At 36.8% G+C, this 15919-nt stretch overlaps 1 protein-coding gene across 5 annotated transcripts in view; it reads left to right on the plus strand.

Moving 5' to 3' along the window:
• Positions 1-15919, plus strand: part of CEP135 (centrosomal protein 135) — a 78223-nt gene that overhangs the window by 37064 nt on the left and 25240 nt on the right. For all 5 annotated transcript variants that reach the window (XM_072775124.1, XM_072775129.1, XM_072775125.1 and 2 more), the window contains exons 14-15: positions 600-677; positions 8364-8515. In XM_072775124.1, coding sequence (XP_072631225.1) covers positions 600-677; positions 8364-8515 — 230 coding nt within the window. The remainder of the gene's footprint in view (positions 1-599; positions 678-8363; positions 8516-15919) is intronic.

The raw sequence follows: 15919 nt of genomic DNA on the forward strand, positions 1-15919 counted from the left end.
TTTTAATTAATAACATGGATAGAAGTATGAATCTGCACTAGAAAAAGTCTCAGGGAACACCAGCTTATATAATTTATCCTATACTTAACATCAGCAAGAGTTGGATAAGGTAACCTGACCAAAGAAATAGTAGTTGTGTTTTACACCGTTGACTAGCCTATTCTTGAAATTTTGATCTCTTGTATGGCCCTGTAGAATTCTTTCCTATATCTTTGTGATCTCATCTTTTCTTCTTTGCCCTTTGTTCCTCTGACATGTCTCATAAGGGCATACTCCTGATCATACTTAACTTGCTGGTTTTTTCCTTTTATAGTTGTACTACTGGAGTGGTCTATGTAAATCTTTAAAAACAAATCCATGCCATTCTGTGTCTTCTATTACAAGCACACATGGAGATAGTATATAAGGATAAGAAATTCTTGTCCTTTTTTTTTTTCAACCAAAAGCATCATTATTATAAAATGTCTAATGATTTTCTTTCTAAAACCTTTCTATGTCATAAAAAGATAAATAGAATTGTACTGTAGACTTGCATTACTTTGCTAATTTTGTTTTGATATCTGGTGTGAATGAACATCTTCCATAAAATTCTTTTTCAGAGTCTCCAGGAAATGAGTATTTTTGAAAAATCAAAATTAGAGAAAACTATTGAACATTTGACATGTGTTAATCATCAGGTAATTAACAAACTGGATTTGGGGTAAATTATATTGTATGGCTAACTATTTCAATTACAGTTTCAGCATTTTATATATTTTTAAAGTTACAAAATAGTATGCTAATTTAAAAATAAAAAAAAACAAAATAATATGCTAGAGATGCTGTGTAACAGTGATTAGGAGTATATACTCTGAAGGCTGATTACTTGGGTTCATATACTTTTTTGTCACCCATTACCCGTAGATAAGCTACTCAAACTTTCCATCCCTCAGTTTACTTGTAAAATGGAATGGTGCTAGTACTTACTTCTTAAGTTTTTATGAAGATTAAACGAGTTAATACACGTCAAGAACTTGGAAGAATCGCTGACCTGTGGTAGAGCACTCAGTAGGTGTTAGTTATGATTATTGTTGTTTTGTTAAAGATCAGGCATAGAGGAAAAAATGAAATTCATTTTCATTCCTTATTGCTCTCTAAAATATAATTTTTTAACAAATGTTTATGTGTTCTCACAGTCCTTTGTTTTCTTGGTGTTTTGTTTTGGCTAGTTTCCTTTACTATATCTTAAATGTTTTTATTTACCATGTCTTTGAATTCTATAATCTGTTTCTATCAACTTTGGGTCAGTTGATTTTTTTTCTGCTCATCATGGGTTACATTTTCCTGATTCTTTGTATGTTTGGTAACTTTAGATGTCAGACATTATGAATTTTACCTTCTTGGTTGCTGGATAACTTGTATTCCTGTAAATACTCTTGAGGTTTGTTGTAGCATACAATTAGATCAGATGGAAATAGCTTGAGTCTTTTCAGTTTTGCTTTTAAGCTTCATTAGGTGGGATCAAAGTAGCATTTAATCCTGGACTAATTTTGTTTCGTTACTAGGACAAAACCGTTTTTGAGTACCCTATCTATTGCCCCATGAATTATAAGGTTTTCAAATGACTGAAGGGAACAAGAATTACTTTGACTTTTTCTTAGTTCTTTCTCTGGCATTAACTTCTTCAGTGTTCTGTTCAACTGAACATTTAAAGGACACCTTTTACAGATCTCTGGAGATCTGTCTGTGTAGCTCTCCTCCAGTATCTGCCTAACTGCCTTAGCCTCCCCTGACATTCAGTTGTGTCTTCTGAACTTAGGGGAACACCAGGCTTCACCTGCGTTCCTTTCCTTATGCCACAGCCTAGAAATTCTTGAAGCAGTAAGCTGAAGCAATCGTAGGGCTCATCTTATTTGTTTCTTGTCCCTCAGGGTCAGTGTCCATCACTGCCTGATGCTCAGTGTGTTGAAAACCATTGTTTCATGTATCTTGTCCTATTTTTAGTTATTTCAAGTAGAGGGGTCCCTGTCACTCCAGCTTGCCCAGAGGTTGAAAGTGAGAATTAACTGAAAAATGTATCTAAAGTACTAGAGGGAGGGGATTCCTGGGTGGCTCAGCGGTTTAGTGTGCCTCCTTTGGCCCTGGAGTCCCGGGATCAAGTCCCACATCGGGCTCCCTGCATGGGGCCTGCTTCTCCCTCTGCCTGTGTCTCTGCCTCTCTCTGTGTGTCTCTCATGAATAAATAAATAAAATCTTAAAAAAAATAAAGTACTAGAGGGACGCCTGGGTGGCTCAGCAGTTGAGCATCTGCTTTCAGCCCAGGGTGTGATCCTGGAGACCCAGGATCGAGTCCCACATCGGGCTCCCTGCATGAAGCCTGCTTCTCTCTCTCTGCCTTGGTCTCTTTCTCTTTCTCTGTGTCTCTCATGAATAAATAAAATCTTTAAAAAAAAATAAAGTACTAGAGGTCATTGGAAGGAGACTAGGATATAGCAAATGTAAAATAAGTCAAAGCCTTAGAGAATAAAGTGAGAAAGTCTAACATACATTTAGCCAAAATTCTAGGAGAATGTAATAGAATGTATGAGAGAGGCAGTATTTGAAAAGATAATGACTGATAATTTTATAGCTATTCTAAAACCACAGGAATTCTCTGATTCAAAATGCACAGTGAGGAATTCCTGGGTGGCTCAGCGGTTGAGCATCTACCTTCTGCCTTCGGCTCAGGGTGTGATCCCTGGGTCCTGGGATCAAGTTCCGCGTCACGTTCTACACAGGGAGTCTTCTTCTCCCTCTGCCTGTGTCTGCCTCTCTCTGTGTGTCTCTCATGAATAAATAAAGTCTTTTAAAGAAATGCACAATGAAAAATGCCCTGGAAGTATGACAGTTCCCAAAGAAGAAAAAAGAAAAGAAAAATCCATACCATTTTAATAGAGATAAGATACTTATGTAGTAATTTGCTGAATCTTTATAGAAAATATAATACCTTGTTGAAAGACATTAAAGACCTAAATAAGTGAAGAGCTATATCAGGTTTATAAAAAAGGTGACAGACATCATATTTATAAAAAAAAATGTAAATTCTCCCCAAATTGATCTATAGAATTGATATAGTTCCAGATGAAGTCCCAAGATGTGTGTGTAAATTGACAATGGATTTTAAATTTTACATGGAGGGGATCCCTGGGTGGCTCAGCGGTTTGGTGCCTGCCTTTGGCCCAGGGCGTGGTCCTGGAGACCCGGGATCGAGTCCTGCGTTGGGTTCCCAGCATGGAGCCTGCTTCTTCCTCTGCCTGTGTCTCTGCCTCTCTCTCTCTCTCTATGTCTATCATGAATAAATAAATAAATCTTTAAAAAAATAAAAATAAATTTTACATGGAAACAGAGCTAAGAATCACAAAGAAATTTTAAAGAAGATCTTGGTGTAGAATTTAGCCTACTGGATGCAAAGACTTTACAGTTAATAATTAATACATAGTGGTAGTTCACAAAGATTAAAGGAAAATGGTAAAAATCCAGTAAAGAGTAAACCCACAAATCCACAAATACATGAAAACTTTATCTATCAAGGACTCAGATCAGTGAGAAAAGATTATACATCAAATATACCATACCCAAAAATCAGTTCAAGGTTATTTGCAACCTTGAATGTTCAAGGAATAGCTACAGTTTTTGAAAGAAAATATAGGAGATGGGGTGTGTTGGTGGCTCAGTTGGTTAAGATTCTGAATCTTGATCCCAGCTCAGGTCTTGATCACAGGTCTTGTGTTCATGCCCTGCATTGGGCTCCACACTGGATGTGGAGTCTACTTTAAAAAAGAAGACGAAGGGCACCGGGTGGCTCAGCGGCTTAGCACCGCCTTCAGCCCAGGATATGATCCTGGAGTCCCAGGATCGAGTCCCACGTTGGGCTCCCTGCATGGAGCCTGCTTCTCCCTCTTCCTGTGTCTCTGCCTCTCTCTCTCTCTCTCTCTCTCTCTCTCTCTCTCTCTCTGTGCTTCTCATTAATAAAATAAAATAAATAAAGTCTTTTTTAAAATTAAAAAAATAAAATTAAAAATAAGAAGAAAAGCAGAAAATCTTTTTGACTTGGGAAATAATAATAGCAATAATTCATAAAGCATTTACTGTGTGTCAGGCACTTTCTCAACATTTTATAGAACTTTAAAGAGGAAATTTCCCTAACATCTCTTGGCTAGCAAGTGTTTGCTGCCAGAATGTAAGCTCCTAAACACAGATGAAAGAAAACAGATAAATAGGACCTTGTTGACAAGAACTCCCTTGTTCATCAAATGGCCATTAATTGAAAAGACAAGCCACTAAGAGAATTTGCTATACATTTAACCAAAAAAACCCCAAAAAAACAAAAAACAGTAACAGAAAATGTGAATTGACACTTCATGGCAGAAGAAATTATAAATGGTTAATAAACCTAAAAAGGTGTTCTACATCACTAATAGAGGAAATACAACTTATAACTATAATAAAAACATTTTATATATATCAGGGCATCAGAAATTAAAAAGTTAGGGGCACATGGCTGGCTCAGTCAGTAGAGCATGCAACTCTTGGTGTTAGTGTTGTAAGTTCAAGCCCCACGTTGGGTGTAGAGATTACTTTTTAAAAAATAAAATCTTACAAAAAAATTAAGTTATAACACACATAATTTAGCAAATATATGTCAGGGAGCAAACAGGTACCTTTTTGGAGGGTAATTTGGCATTGCGTAGCAATGTTCTATGAGCCAGGAAATCCATTTCTTGCGGAGAACCCTGGTTGGAGGTCAGCAAACTGTGGCCCCCAGACCAAATCTGACCTCTAGTCTGTCTTTGTTTTGTTTGTTGGTTGGTTGGTTGTTTGTTTTAAAAAGATTTTATTTCTCCATGAGAGACAGAGAGAAAGGCAGAGATATAGGCAGAGGGAGAAGCAGGCTCTATGCAGGGAGCCCAACGTGGGACTGGATCCCAGGTCTCCAAGATCACGCCCTAGGCTGAAGGCAGGCACTAAACTGCTGAGCCACCCAAGCATTCCCACTAGTCTGTCTTTGTAATAAAGTTTTTATTGGAACACAGCCATGTTTATCTTCTACACATTGCTTGTGGCTATTTTTATTTTACTTTACTTTTACTTCACTTCACTTTACTTCACTTTACTTTACCAAGGAGTGAGGGCAGCAGACCATAGTACTCACAAAGCCTAAAATATTTAACTCTCTGGTAGAAAACAAGAAACAATATTGATGTCAGTTATGAGGAAAATAGAGAAATGGTGGTAGTAATTCACACAGTGAAGTATTATGGAGCAGTGAAAATGAGTGAATAGTAGCTGCAAACATCAATGTGTGTGAATCTTATAAATACAGTGTCAAAGAGCATGGCAGTATGATTCTACTTTTGTAGAGTTCAAAAATATGCAGACCTAAACTATATGTTATTTAAAGATTCATACAGATATGGTACACCAATAAAAATGTAAGAAATGAGAAACATAAGGACTCCTGATAGTGGTTACTGTGGCAGGGTTTGGGGAATATGATTGGAGACTGCTCACAAGTAGTTTCGGGGTTCAGGTAATATATTTTTAAGCCAGATAGTAGATATATAATTTAATTTTTTTTGTTCTTTATACAATACATGTATTCCTGTTTGTACATGATATACCCAAGGGATTTTGAAATATATTTTTTTATTTTGAAATATTTTTAGTGCCAAAAAAAAAGTTTCCTTTCCTACCTCTTTACCCCCAAAACTACTAACAACGATCATAATTCCTCCTGATATTTACCTCCCTGTTTCTAAATAATGTGCTGGTATAACTGCTTAGACTTGTCTTAACTTCGTTGATTGAAGGTTATTTAGTGAGTATCTGTGATGTTAGATACCTTTTTCTTCCCCCATTATTTCAAACATAGTTTTATTATATATTATACTTACTTTAGTAGTAACCATCTGTATTATTATGACTTCTTGTGGCCCATGGGTTGGCCAAATGGGATAGTACTACTCTTGCCTTTTCTCTTATGGATCTTTTTCCTGGAGTTAATAATTGCCTTTTTTTCCTTTTTGTTATTTTTCCGTTTTCATTAAACCTGTTGCTAATTTTTGTCAAGAACTCCAACATCTCTACCACATACCTATCAGTTGTTTTTGAACATTCAAACCTATTAGTTTTGTTTTTTCCTGCTGAAGACTTCCCTTCTTGAGCTTTCCATTATCTCGCTCAATTGTGGACTGTCCTTCTCTTAAGAATTTCTCTGTCCTCCTCTTCTGTATTGAATCTTACATTTTATTCTTGTTTTTTTTTTTTCCTTCATCCTTGTATAGCACCTTTTCTAACAGGTTCCTGGAAAAGACTACATGAGAGAAAATTTTTTTGGTACACTGCTTGTCTGAAAATGTCTTTATTCACATTTCATAATTGATTTATGATTTGGCTTAGGTATATGGAAATCTAGATTAGAAAATTATTTTCAGTAAAAATTTTGAATATTGTTTTCCATTGTCTCTTAACTTCCTTTGAGATGTCTGATATTATTCTATACCATAGTCCTTTGGACATGACATGTTTTTATTTCTGAAAACACAGAATTTGCTCCTTACCTCTTGTTTTCAATTTCTTGGGTAATTTACTGTACTATTCTATTTTCTCCCTCTGGAAGCTTTTTTTTTTTTTTTTTTAAATAAGCTCTGTACTCGGCATGGGGCTTGAACTCATGACCCAGAGATCAAGAGTCACATGCTGAACCTACTGAACTGGCCAGGCACCCCTCTGGAACTTTTATTAGTTGGTTTTGGACCTCCTAAGGAGATCTAAGTAAAGTTATTTTCCTTTCTCCCTTATTTGCTCTGACTTTTTGTTCTTCTTTGAGATTTCATCAACTTTATCTACTAACTCTTCTATTGATTTATTTTAAAATTTAGTTATATTTTTGGTTTCTAAAAGAACTTTCTAGAAAGAGGTAGGAGCTCTCTAGGGTATGACAGTCCCAGTGTAGATTTTCTTGCCCCAAATAGCAGTAGTTTTTAGGTTCAGAAACTTTGCTTTAGGTTGTATCTTTCTTCCACTTTTCAGTCACTATTCGATCTCCTCTTTGTCTTCCACAAGGTATAGATGTCAGTATCCACTACTGATTTTCTTGTTCTCTATGTCTTGTGAGTACTTAACTTTCTATTCCTTTACTGTCATTTCCAAAGTGAGGGGAGATCAAATGTGTGCGGTCATTCTACAGTTTTAGCTGGAAGATTTCTATTTAACACAAATATTTCTTGGTTTTGAGTTTTATATATAGATCGTTATTCCATTTAGAATTTATTTTTGTATATAAAATAAAATAAAAATCTATTTTTTTCTTCAATGAGTGGCTGTCCCAACTCTGTTTTTAAAGAGCATTTTCTTTTCCCACTTACCTTAAAATGCTGCCTTTTCTAAATTTACATCTGTGCACATAAACATATATTTGCTCATTTGTGTGAAATCCACAGTGTTTAATAGTAGCTTTTAATTTATTCTGGTATCTCATAAATCCCCCACAAATTTTCCTATTCTGTTTTTTCCTAAATGAACTTCAGAATGAAATCTAAGCTACTACCTTCCTTATTTTGAAAAAGGTTCTGTTAGGATTCTTACCGAAATTTCACTGAATTTACAGTTATCTCATTAACTTTTAATATATTCCCAATATTGTGTTTCCATTCAGAAACATGTTGTGTCTTTACATTAAATCAGTTTGTGTTTTATGTCCTTCAGGAAAATTTTACAGTTTCTTCATCTAAATCTTGCCTGTTTTGTGTTTGGGTTATAGTATTTTCTGTTCTGATTTTTCTTCAACCTAGCCCTGTGTACTTACTGTTTTTTAGACATTCCTCAAAATGTTTGCTCTATTTGCTAATGGTTTCCCTTCCTTTTTCCTTGTTGTTATGGATATATTCTTTTCTTCCTTTCTTGCTCTTTTATTTTGTATCTTTTTTTTTTTCATTTCACTGATATTGAAAAGGAGAGGTAAATGTGTATGCCCATTCTGACATCTAGAACCTAAAGTTGTACACATGACTTTTAAAGTATGGTTAAGGGCAGCCCAGGTGGCTCAGCGGTTTAGCGCCACCTTCAGTCCAGGTCGTGATCCTGGAGACCGGGGATTGAGTCCCATGTCATGCTTCCAGCATGAAGCCTGCTTATCCCTCTGCCTGTCTCTGCGCCTCTCTCTCTCTCTGTCTCTCATGAATAAATAAATAAATAAAATCTTTAAAAACAAATAAATAAATAAAAATAAAGTATGGTTAAATAAATCTAATTTATTTCCTTAGTTTTCCTCCAGAAATATTATTAAGGAGTACTTAGGAAGACAAAACTGAAACATCTATTAATTTTTTTAATTTAAATTATAGCTTGAAGATGAAAGATGTGATTTAAAATCTAAAATGTTAATAATGAAAGAAACAGTAGAGTCATTAGAGAACAAAGCAAAACTCCAAGCTCAAAAACTTAGCCATGTGGCTGGTGACTCATCTCATCAGAAGACAGAGATGAACTCTCTTAGGTAAGTTTATTGAAAGTTTTGTTATTTGACTTCTGGGAACAAATTAGTGGCTATGGAAGGTTCTTAGTGGTGGCATTTTGGACTGGGCCTTTGAGCAGTTGACCTTGCAGCAGGATCACCTGTGGAGATTTTGAAAAGTATGAGTTTAAGGGCAGATTCACTGAGCCAACCTGAGTAGGTTTTGAGTATCTCTATTTTTAAAAACTCTCACAGATTTTTATACTTATTTCCTTCAAAAATTCCCCTTAGCTACCTCCTATTATTTATACTCCCTACTACTGTAGGGTTGCTGAAAATTACAGGATTTTTTTGCTTGCCATTGTCCTTGTCTTTCTTCTTTCAAAGAATATAAAATAAGAATATGCATATACAGAATCTAAAATGCAATGCATCTGAAAGTTAAGAAGGTCAGTATGGAAAAATAAGCTATATCTATAGGTTAGAGTCAGGTTATGAAGGACATTGTGTGATAACCAAGAGTGTGTGGATTTTACTTTATAAATATGGAGAACAAACAAATTTTAACCCAAGGGATGATGTTAGTGTTTATTAGTGTGCCTTTTACGAAGTAAACTCTGGCAAAAATTAGGAAGATGTATTTGGAGTCATAAGAGACTGATGGCAAACGTTGGAGACCATGTGTCTGGACTGGAAACAGTGGCAATGAACTTTAAGAGAGGCTAGATTTAGGAAACATTTCTTCATAAAATCAAAAGGAGTGGATGATTTATATCAGAATGATAGAGTAATGCAGAATGTGTTTGCCTTAGGAGATTGGGTCTTTGTTTAGCTCTTAGTAAATTTAAAACACAGAACATTGGGCAGCCCCGGTGGCGCAGTGGTTTGGCGCTGCCTGCAGCCCCGGGGTGTGATCCTGGAGACCCGGGATCGAGTCCCACGTCAGGTTCCCTGCATGGAGCCTGCTTCTCCCTCTGCCTGTGTCTCTTCCTCTCTCTCTCTCTGTGTCTCTATTGAATGAATGAATGAATGAATGAATGAATGAATGAATGAATGATTAAAATCTTAAAAAAAAAAGAAAAAAGAAAACAGAACATTGAAGGAAACAAAAAGTCAGCAAAGTTTTTTTCTGGGCTGGGTAGCTGTAATAAGTAAAAAGACTTAAGATCAGAAGAAGATCACTCTGAAGAATCAGAGGAGATATTCCTCTCTAAATTACATTTGCAGTAATGATCAGAAAAAGATTTTCAGATGCCAACATGACATTGCATATGTAAAACTAAATCACTCCTGAGATAATAACAACTTGAGATTAGAAAGGATTGTAGTAATGATGATTAGAAAGAAGATGGGAAAAAAAAAGAAGATTGATGGGTTTTCAGTCAGTTAAGTGTCTGCCTTCAGCTCAGGCCATGATCCTGGGCTCCTGGGATTGCCCTGCACCCTGCTGAGCAGGAAGCCTGCTTCTCCCTCTTCCTCTTTCCCTCCCCACTGCTCATGCTCTTTCTTGATCTTTCTCTCTCAAATAGGTAGAATCTTTTTCTAGAAGATTTACTTTATTTGAAGTAGTGAGAGACGGCACATGAGCTGGGGCTGTGGAGGGGTGCAGAGGGAGAGGGAGAAGCAAGTTCTCCACTGAGCAGAGAGCCAGACTCCGGGCTTGATATCAGGACCCTGGGATCATGATCTGAGCAAAAGCAGATGCTTAACCAACTTAGCCACCCAGGCACCCCTGAAATAGGTAGAATTTTTTGAAAAAGAAAGTGGGACACCTGGGTGGCTCAGTGGTTGAGCGGTCAGCCTTTGGCTCAGGGCATAATCCCAGGGTCTGGGATCGAGTCCCACTTCGGGCTCCCTGCGGGGAGCCTGTTTCTCCCTCTGCCTATGTCTCTGCTTCTCTCTCTGTCTCTCTCATGAATAAATAAAAATCTTTTTTAAAAAAATAAAGAAAGATTGATAAATTAAAAGTGCTAGTGAATAGTGGAATGGATATTTCTGAAAACTAGGTTCGTAAAATAGAAAACAAACTCAAGTAATTCATCTAGAATTCAGAACCCAGAAGAATAAAAGGAAATGATGAAAGACACAGACCTAATATACAAATAATGAGAATTGCAAAATATATAATAAAATAAACAGCAGGATTGAAAATCCAAGGAATAATTAGGAAAAGAAAGACCAACATCTGTTCATAAGGAGATGTGTGATTATCAAACAACTTTAACAAATTAAAATCAAGAGATCATTGTCTGATTAATTAAGGAATACTATATTAGGAACTCACATAGAGTATCTCCAATTTTTGCCTTTTGTTGCTCTGACTACAAATCTTCATAAGTTTGACTTTAGTTAGAACTAAGGTGAAAGCTGCTTTTTTCTTTTTTTCTTTTTTTCTTTTTTGTGAGTGCTACATACATCCTCTGGAAAGCTAGCTGAAGGGATCAGCCTATCTTCGTCTGGTTTATGTCTTTACTCAGCTCCAAAGTATAGATACTACGATGTATTTCTGTCAGCCAGAATTATTAGTCTACCTGTTTTCCTCTTGTGTTGAGCTGTCAGGAACTGGCATTTAATCCATTTTGCTTTTCCTTTACACTGTAGCCAAAACTCCCCATTTCCTTTTCTCACAGGAGACCCTCTCAGTTTGTTTGTTTTTTTTTTAATCCCCTGCAGGGAGCCTTATGCAAGACTCTATCACGGGACCCCTGGATCACAACCTGAGCCAAAGGCAGATGCTCAACCACTAAGCCACCTGGGTGCCCCCCTTCTCAGTTTTACATGGAGGAGCTTTCAAGTGCCCTTGGATCCCCTAGCATACAGCTCCTTTCACTTTTTTTTTGTTGTTGTTATAATATTCTTTTCTTTGGTTAACCCCGTGTACTGTTTCTCTCATAGACACTGTATTATAGGAAAGGATTATGAGGACTTTTTGTTTACCTTGTATAACCTGGGAAGGGCACCTGGGCGGTTCAGTGGTTGAGCATCTACCTTTGGCTCAGGGCATGGTCCTGGAGTCCCAGGATCGAGTCCTATGTTGGGGTCCCCTAGAGGAACCTGCTTCTCCCTCTACCTATGTCTCTGCCTCTCTCTGTGTGTCTCTCATGAATAAATAAAATTTAAAAAAAAAAAAAAAAAACCTTACAGAAACCAAAAAACTATTAAAACTAATAAATGAACTCAGTAATGTTGCAGGATACAAAGTTAATATATAGAAATCTTTTGGGTTACTGTACACTTAATACAGAATGAGCAGAAGGTGATGTTAAGAAAATTCCTTTTTTAGTTGCATCCAAAAGAATAAAATACCTAGGAATAAATTTAACCAAGGAGGTAAAAGACCTGTAATCTGAATATTATAAGACTTTGATGAAAGTAATTGAAGATGACAGAAATAAATGGAAAGAAAGACTGTGTACATGGATTTGAAGAATATTGTTAAAATGTTTATACTACCCAAATCAATCTACAGATTCAGTGCATCCTAATCAAAATACCACAAACATTTTTTACAGAACTAGAATGAAAAATCTTAAAATTTAGACAGAACCATAAACCCTCCAAGTAGCCAAAGCAATTTTGAGAAAGATTGAAGCTGGTGGTATCATGCTCCCAGATTTCAAACTACTACAAAGCCAGAGTAATCAAAACAGTATGGTACTGGCACACAAAAACACATTCTAATCAATGGAACAGAACAGAAAGACTGGAAATAAATGCACTCTTATATGGTCCATTAGTTTGTGGCAAAGGAGGCCATAATATACAATGGAGAAAAGATTGCTTCTTCAATAAATGGTGTTGGGGAAACTGGACCACTTTCTTATACCATATACAAAAAATAAACTCAAAATGAATTAGAGCCCTAAATGTAAGATTTGAAATTATAAAACTCTTAAAAAGAAAACAAAAAAAAAAAAAAAAAAAGAAAACAGGCAGTAAACTCTTGGTTATTGGTCCAATATATTTTTTGGATCTTTCTAAGGCAAGGGCAATAAAAGCAAAAATAAACAATTGGAACTATATCAGACAAACGCCTTTGCACAGTAAAGGAAACCATCAACAAAATGAAAAGGCAGCCTACATAGATACATGGGCTTATTTCTGGACTTCTCCCAATATTGTGAACAATATTTGCAAATCATGTATCTCATTAGAGGTTAATATCCAAAATATATAAAGAACTCATACAACTGAACACCAAAAAATAATCAATTAAAAAATGGGTGGAGGATGTGAATAGACATTTTTCCATAGATGTTTAGATGGCCAAGAAACACATGAAAAGATGCTCGACATCACTAATCATCAGGAAGTACAAATCAAAAGCACAGTGAGATATCACCTAAGGCTATCAAAATGGCTAGAATCAAAAAGACAGTAAGTAACAAGTGTTGGTGAGGATATGGAGAAAAAAAGAAGCCTCATTCACTGTTGGTGGATATGTAAATTGGTGCAGCAACTGTGGAAAACAGTGTGGTGGGTCTTCAAAAAAAAGTACCATATGATCCAGTGATTTTTCAAAGAAAATTAAAACACTAATTCAAAAAGTTATATACACTCTTATGTTTACTGCAGCATTTACAAGAGCCAAGATAGGGAAGCAACTCAAGTATCCATTGATAAGTGGATTAAAAAATGTAAAAAAAAAAAAAAAGATATAGTATATACATATACAGTGGCATATTACCATAAAAAAGCATGAGCTCTTGTCATTTTGTGACAATCTGTGAAAACATGGATGGACCTAGAAGCTATTACACTAAGTGACAAAGACAAAGAAAGAGAAGTCACAGGGATGTAAAGTACAGCGGAGAGAATATAACCAGTAGTATTGTAATCACTTTGGTGACAGGTGGTAACTAGATCTTTTGTGGTGGTCATTTTGTAACATATAAAAAGTCAAATCACTATGTTGTACACTTAAAGCTGGTATACAGTATTATATACCAAAGCTGGTATACAGTATTATATACCAAAAAGAAAAAAAGCAGGGTGCCTGGGTGGCTCAGTCTGTTGGGGGCATTTGCCTTCAGCTCGGATCATGATCCCAGACTCCTGGGATGGAGCCCTGCATTGGGCTCCCTGCTCAGTGGGGGGGGGTCTGCTTCTCCTCTCGTCTCTCTCCACATACTCTCTCTCTCAAATAAATAAAATCTTTTTGTTTTTAAGGTACAGCATTCAAAACAATGTGATAACTGGCATAAAGATAGACATATGGCCCAATTGGATAAAACTGAAAGTCCAGAAATAAACCCATGTATCTATGGCCAGTTGATTTCAACAAGGGCGCCAAGAGCATTCAATAGAGAAAGAATAGTCTCATCAATAAATGGTGCTAGAGGGATCCCTGGGTGGCGCAGCAGTTTGGCGCCTGCCTTTGGCCCAGGGCGCGATCCTGGAGACCCGGGATCGAATCCCACATCGGGCTCCCGGTGCATGGAGCCTGCTTCTCCCTCTGCCTGTGTCTCTGCCTCTCTCTCTCTCACTGTGTGCCTATCATAAATAAATAAAAAAAAAATTAAAAATAAAATAAAATAAAATAAATGGTGCTAGAATAGCTGGATATCCACATGCCAAAGAATGAAACTGGACCCGTACCTCACTCTAATTAAAAAATTAACTCAAAATGGGTCAGTGACCTAAATAGAAGAGCTAAAACCATAAAATTCTTGAAGAAAACATAGGAGAAAATCTTAATGACTTTGGGTTTGGCAATGGATTCTAAGGACACCAGTAAGAATAAGCAACAAAAGAAAAAGTAGTTAAATTAGACTTCCAACAAAATAGAAAACTTTGTGTATCAAAAGACTTTATGGGGATCCCTGAGTGGCTCAGTGGTTGAGCATCTGCCTTTGCCTCAGGGCATGATCCTGAAGTCCTGGCATCTAGTCCCACATGAGCTCCCTGCATGGAGCCTGCTTCTCCCTCTGCCTATGTCTCTGCCTCTCTCTCTCTCTCTCTCTCTCTCTCTGTGTCTCTCATGAATAAATAAAATCTTTAAAAAATAATAAAAATTTAAAAAAATACTTTATCAAGAAAGTGACAACTTGCAGAATGGGAGAAAAATTTTTTTATTTAAAGATTTTATTTACAGGCAGCCCCGGTGGCACAGTGGTTTAGCGCCGCCTGCAGCCCAGGGTGTGATCCTGGAGGCCCTGGATCTAGTCCCACGGCAGGCTCTCTGTATGATGCCTGCTTCTCCCTCTGCCTGTGTCTCTGCCTCTCTCTCTCTCTCTCTCTCACTCTCTCTCTGTTTCTATGAATAGATAAATAAAATCTTTAATAAAATAAAGATTTTAATTACTTATTCATAAGAGACACAGAGAGAGGCAGAGACACAGGCAGAGGGAGAAGCAGGCTCCAAGCAGGGAGCCCGATGTGGAACTCGATCCCAGGACTCCAGGATCACACCCTGAGCCAAAGGCAGATGCTCAACCGCTGAGCCACCCAGGTGTCCCAGGAGAAAATATTTTCAATTCATAACACTGATAAGCGTCTAGTGTCCAAAATGTATGAAGAACTCTTATAACTGAACAATAACAAGACAAGCAACCTGTCTAAATGGACAAAGGACTTGAATAGGCATTTCTCCAAATAAGGTATATAAATGACCAGCAAACACATGAAAAGATGCTTATTAGGAAAAAGCAAGTCAAAATCATAATGCGGTATCACTTTATACCCCTTACCATGGCTCTAAATGAGAAAAAGAAAATACAAGTGTTGGCAAGGGAATAGAGAAACCAGAACTCTCATTGCTGATGGGAACATGTAAAATAGTCCAGCGCTGTGGAAAATAATCTGGCACGTCTTCAAGAAGCTGTAAACATAGGATTACCATATGACCCAGCAATTTTAGATATGTACCTAAAAGAATTAAGAATAGACCAGTATATGTACACAAATGTTCCTAGCAGCACTTCACAATAGCCAAAAGAAAGTAACAGCCCAAATACCCATCGACAGATGGACAGATTGTGATACATACGTACACTGGATTGACCATAAAGAGAAAGGAAATTCTGACACTTGCTACAACATGGATTAACCTTGAACACATCGTGCTAAATGCAATAAGCCAGGCACTAAAGAGCAAATATTGTATGATTTTACTTATGTGTGGTACCTAGAGTTAAATTCATAAAGACAGGAAGTAGAGGTTACCAGAGAATGGGAAGAGAGAAGGAGGAGTTGTTCAGTAGGTACAGAGTTTATGTTGGTGAGGATGAAAAAGTTTTGGGTAGGTACTGGTAATGGGTATACAGGACTGTGAATGTATTTAATGCCACTGATTTACATGGTAAATGTAAATGGTTAAAATGGTAAATATGGTCACAAAGTCAAAAAAATAAAATATGGATATCATTACTGTTTCTCTTTCCTCTAGTATGCCATTAAAATTCCAAACCTACACTGCTTGTCCCCTAAAATGAAATCATGTGTCCC

This window comes from Canis lupus, chromosome 14 (assembly GCF_048164855.1).
Source record: "Canis lupus baileyi chromosome 14, mCanLup2.hap1, whole genome shotgun sequence".
NCBI lineage: Eukaryota > Metazoa > Chordata > Mammalia > Carnivora > Canidae > Canis > Canis lupus.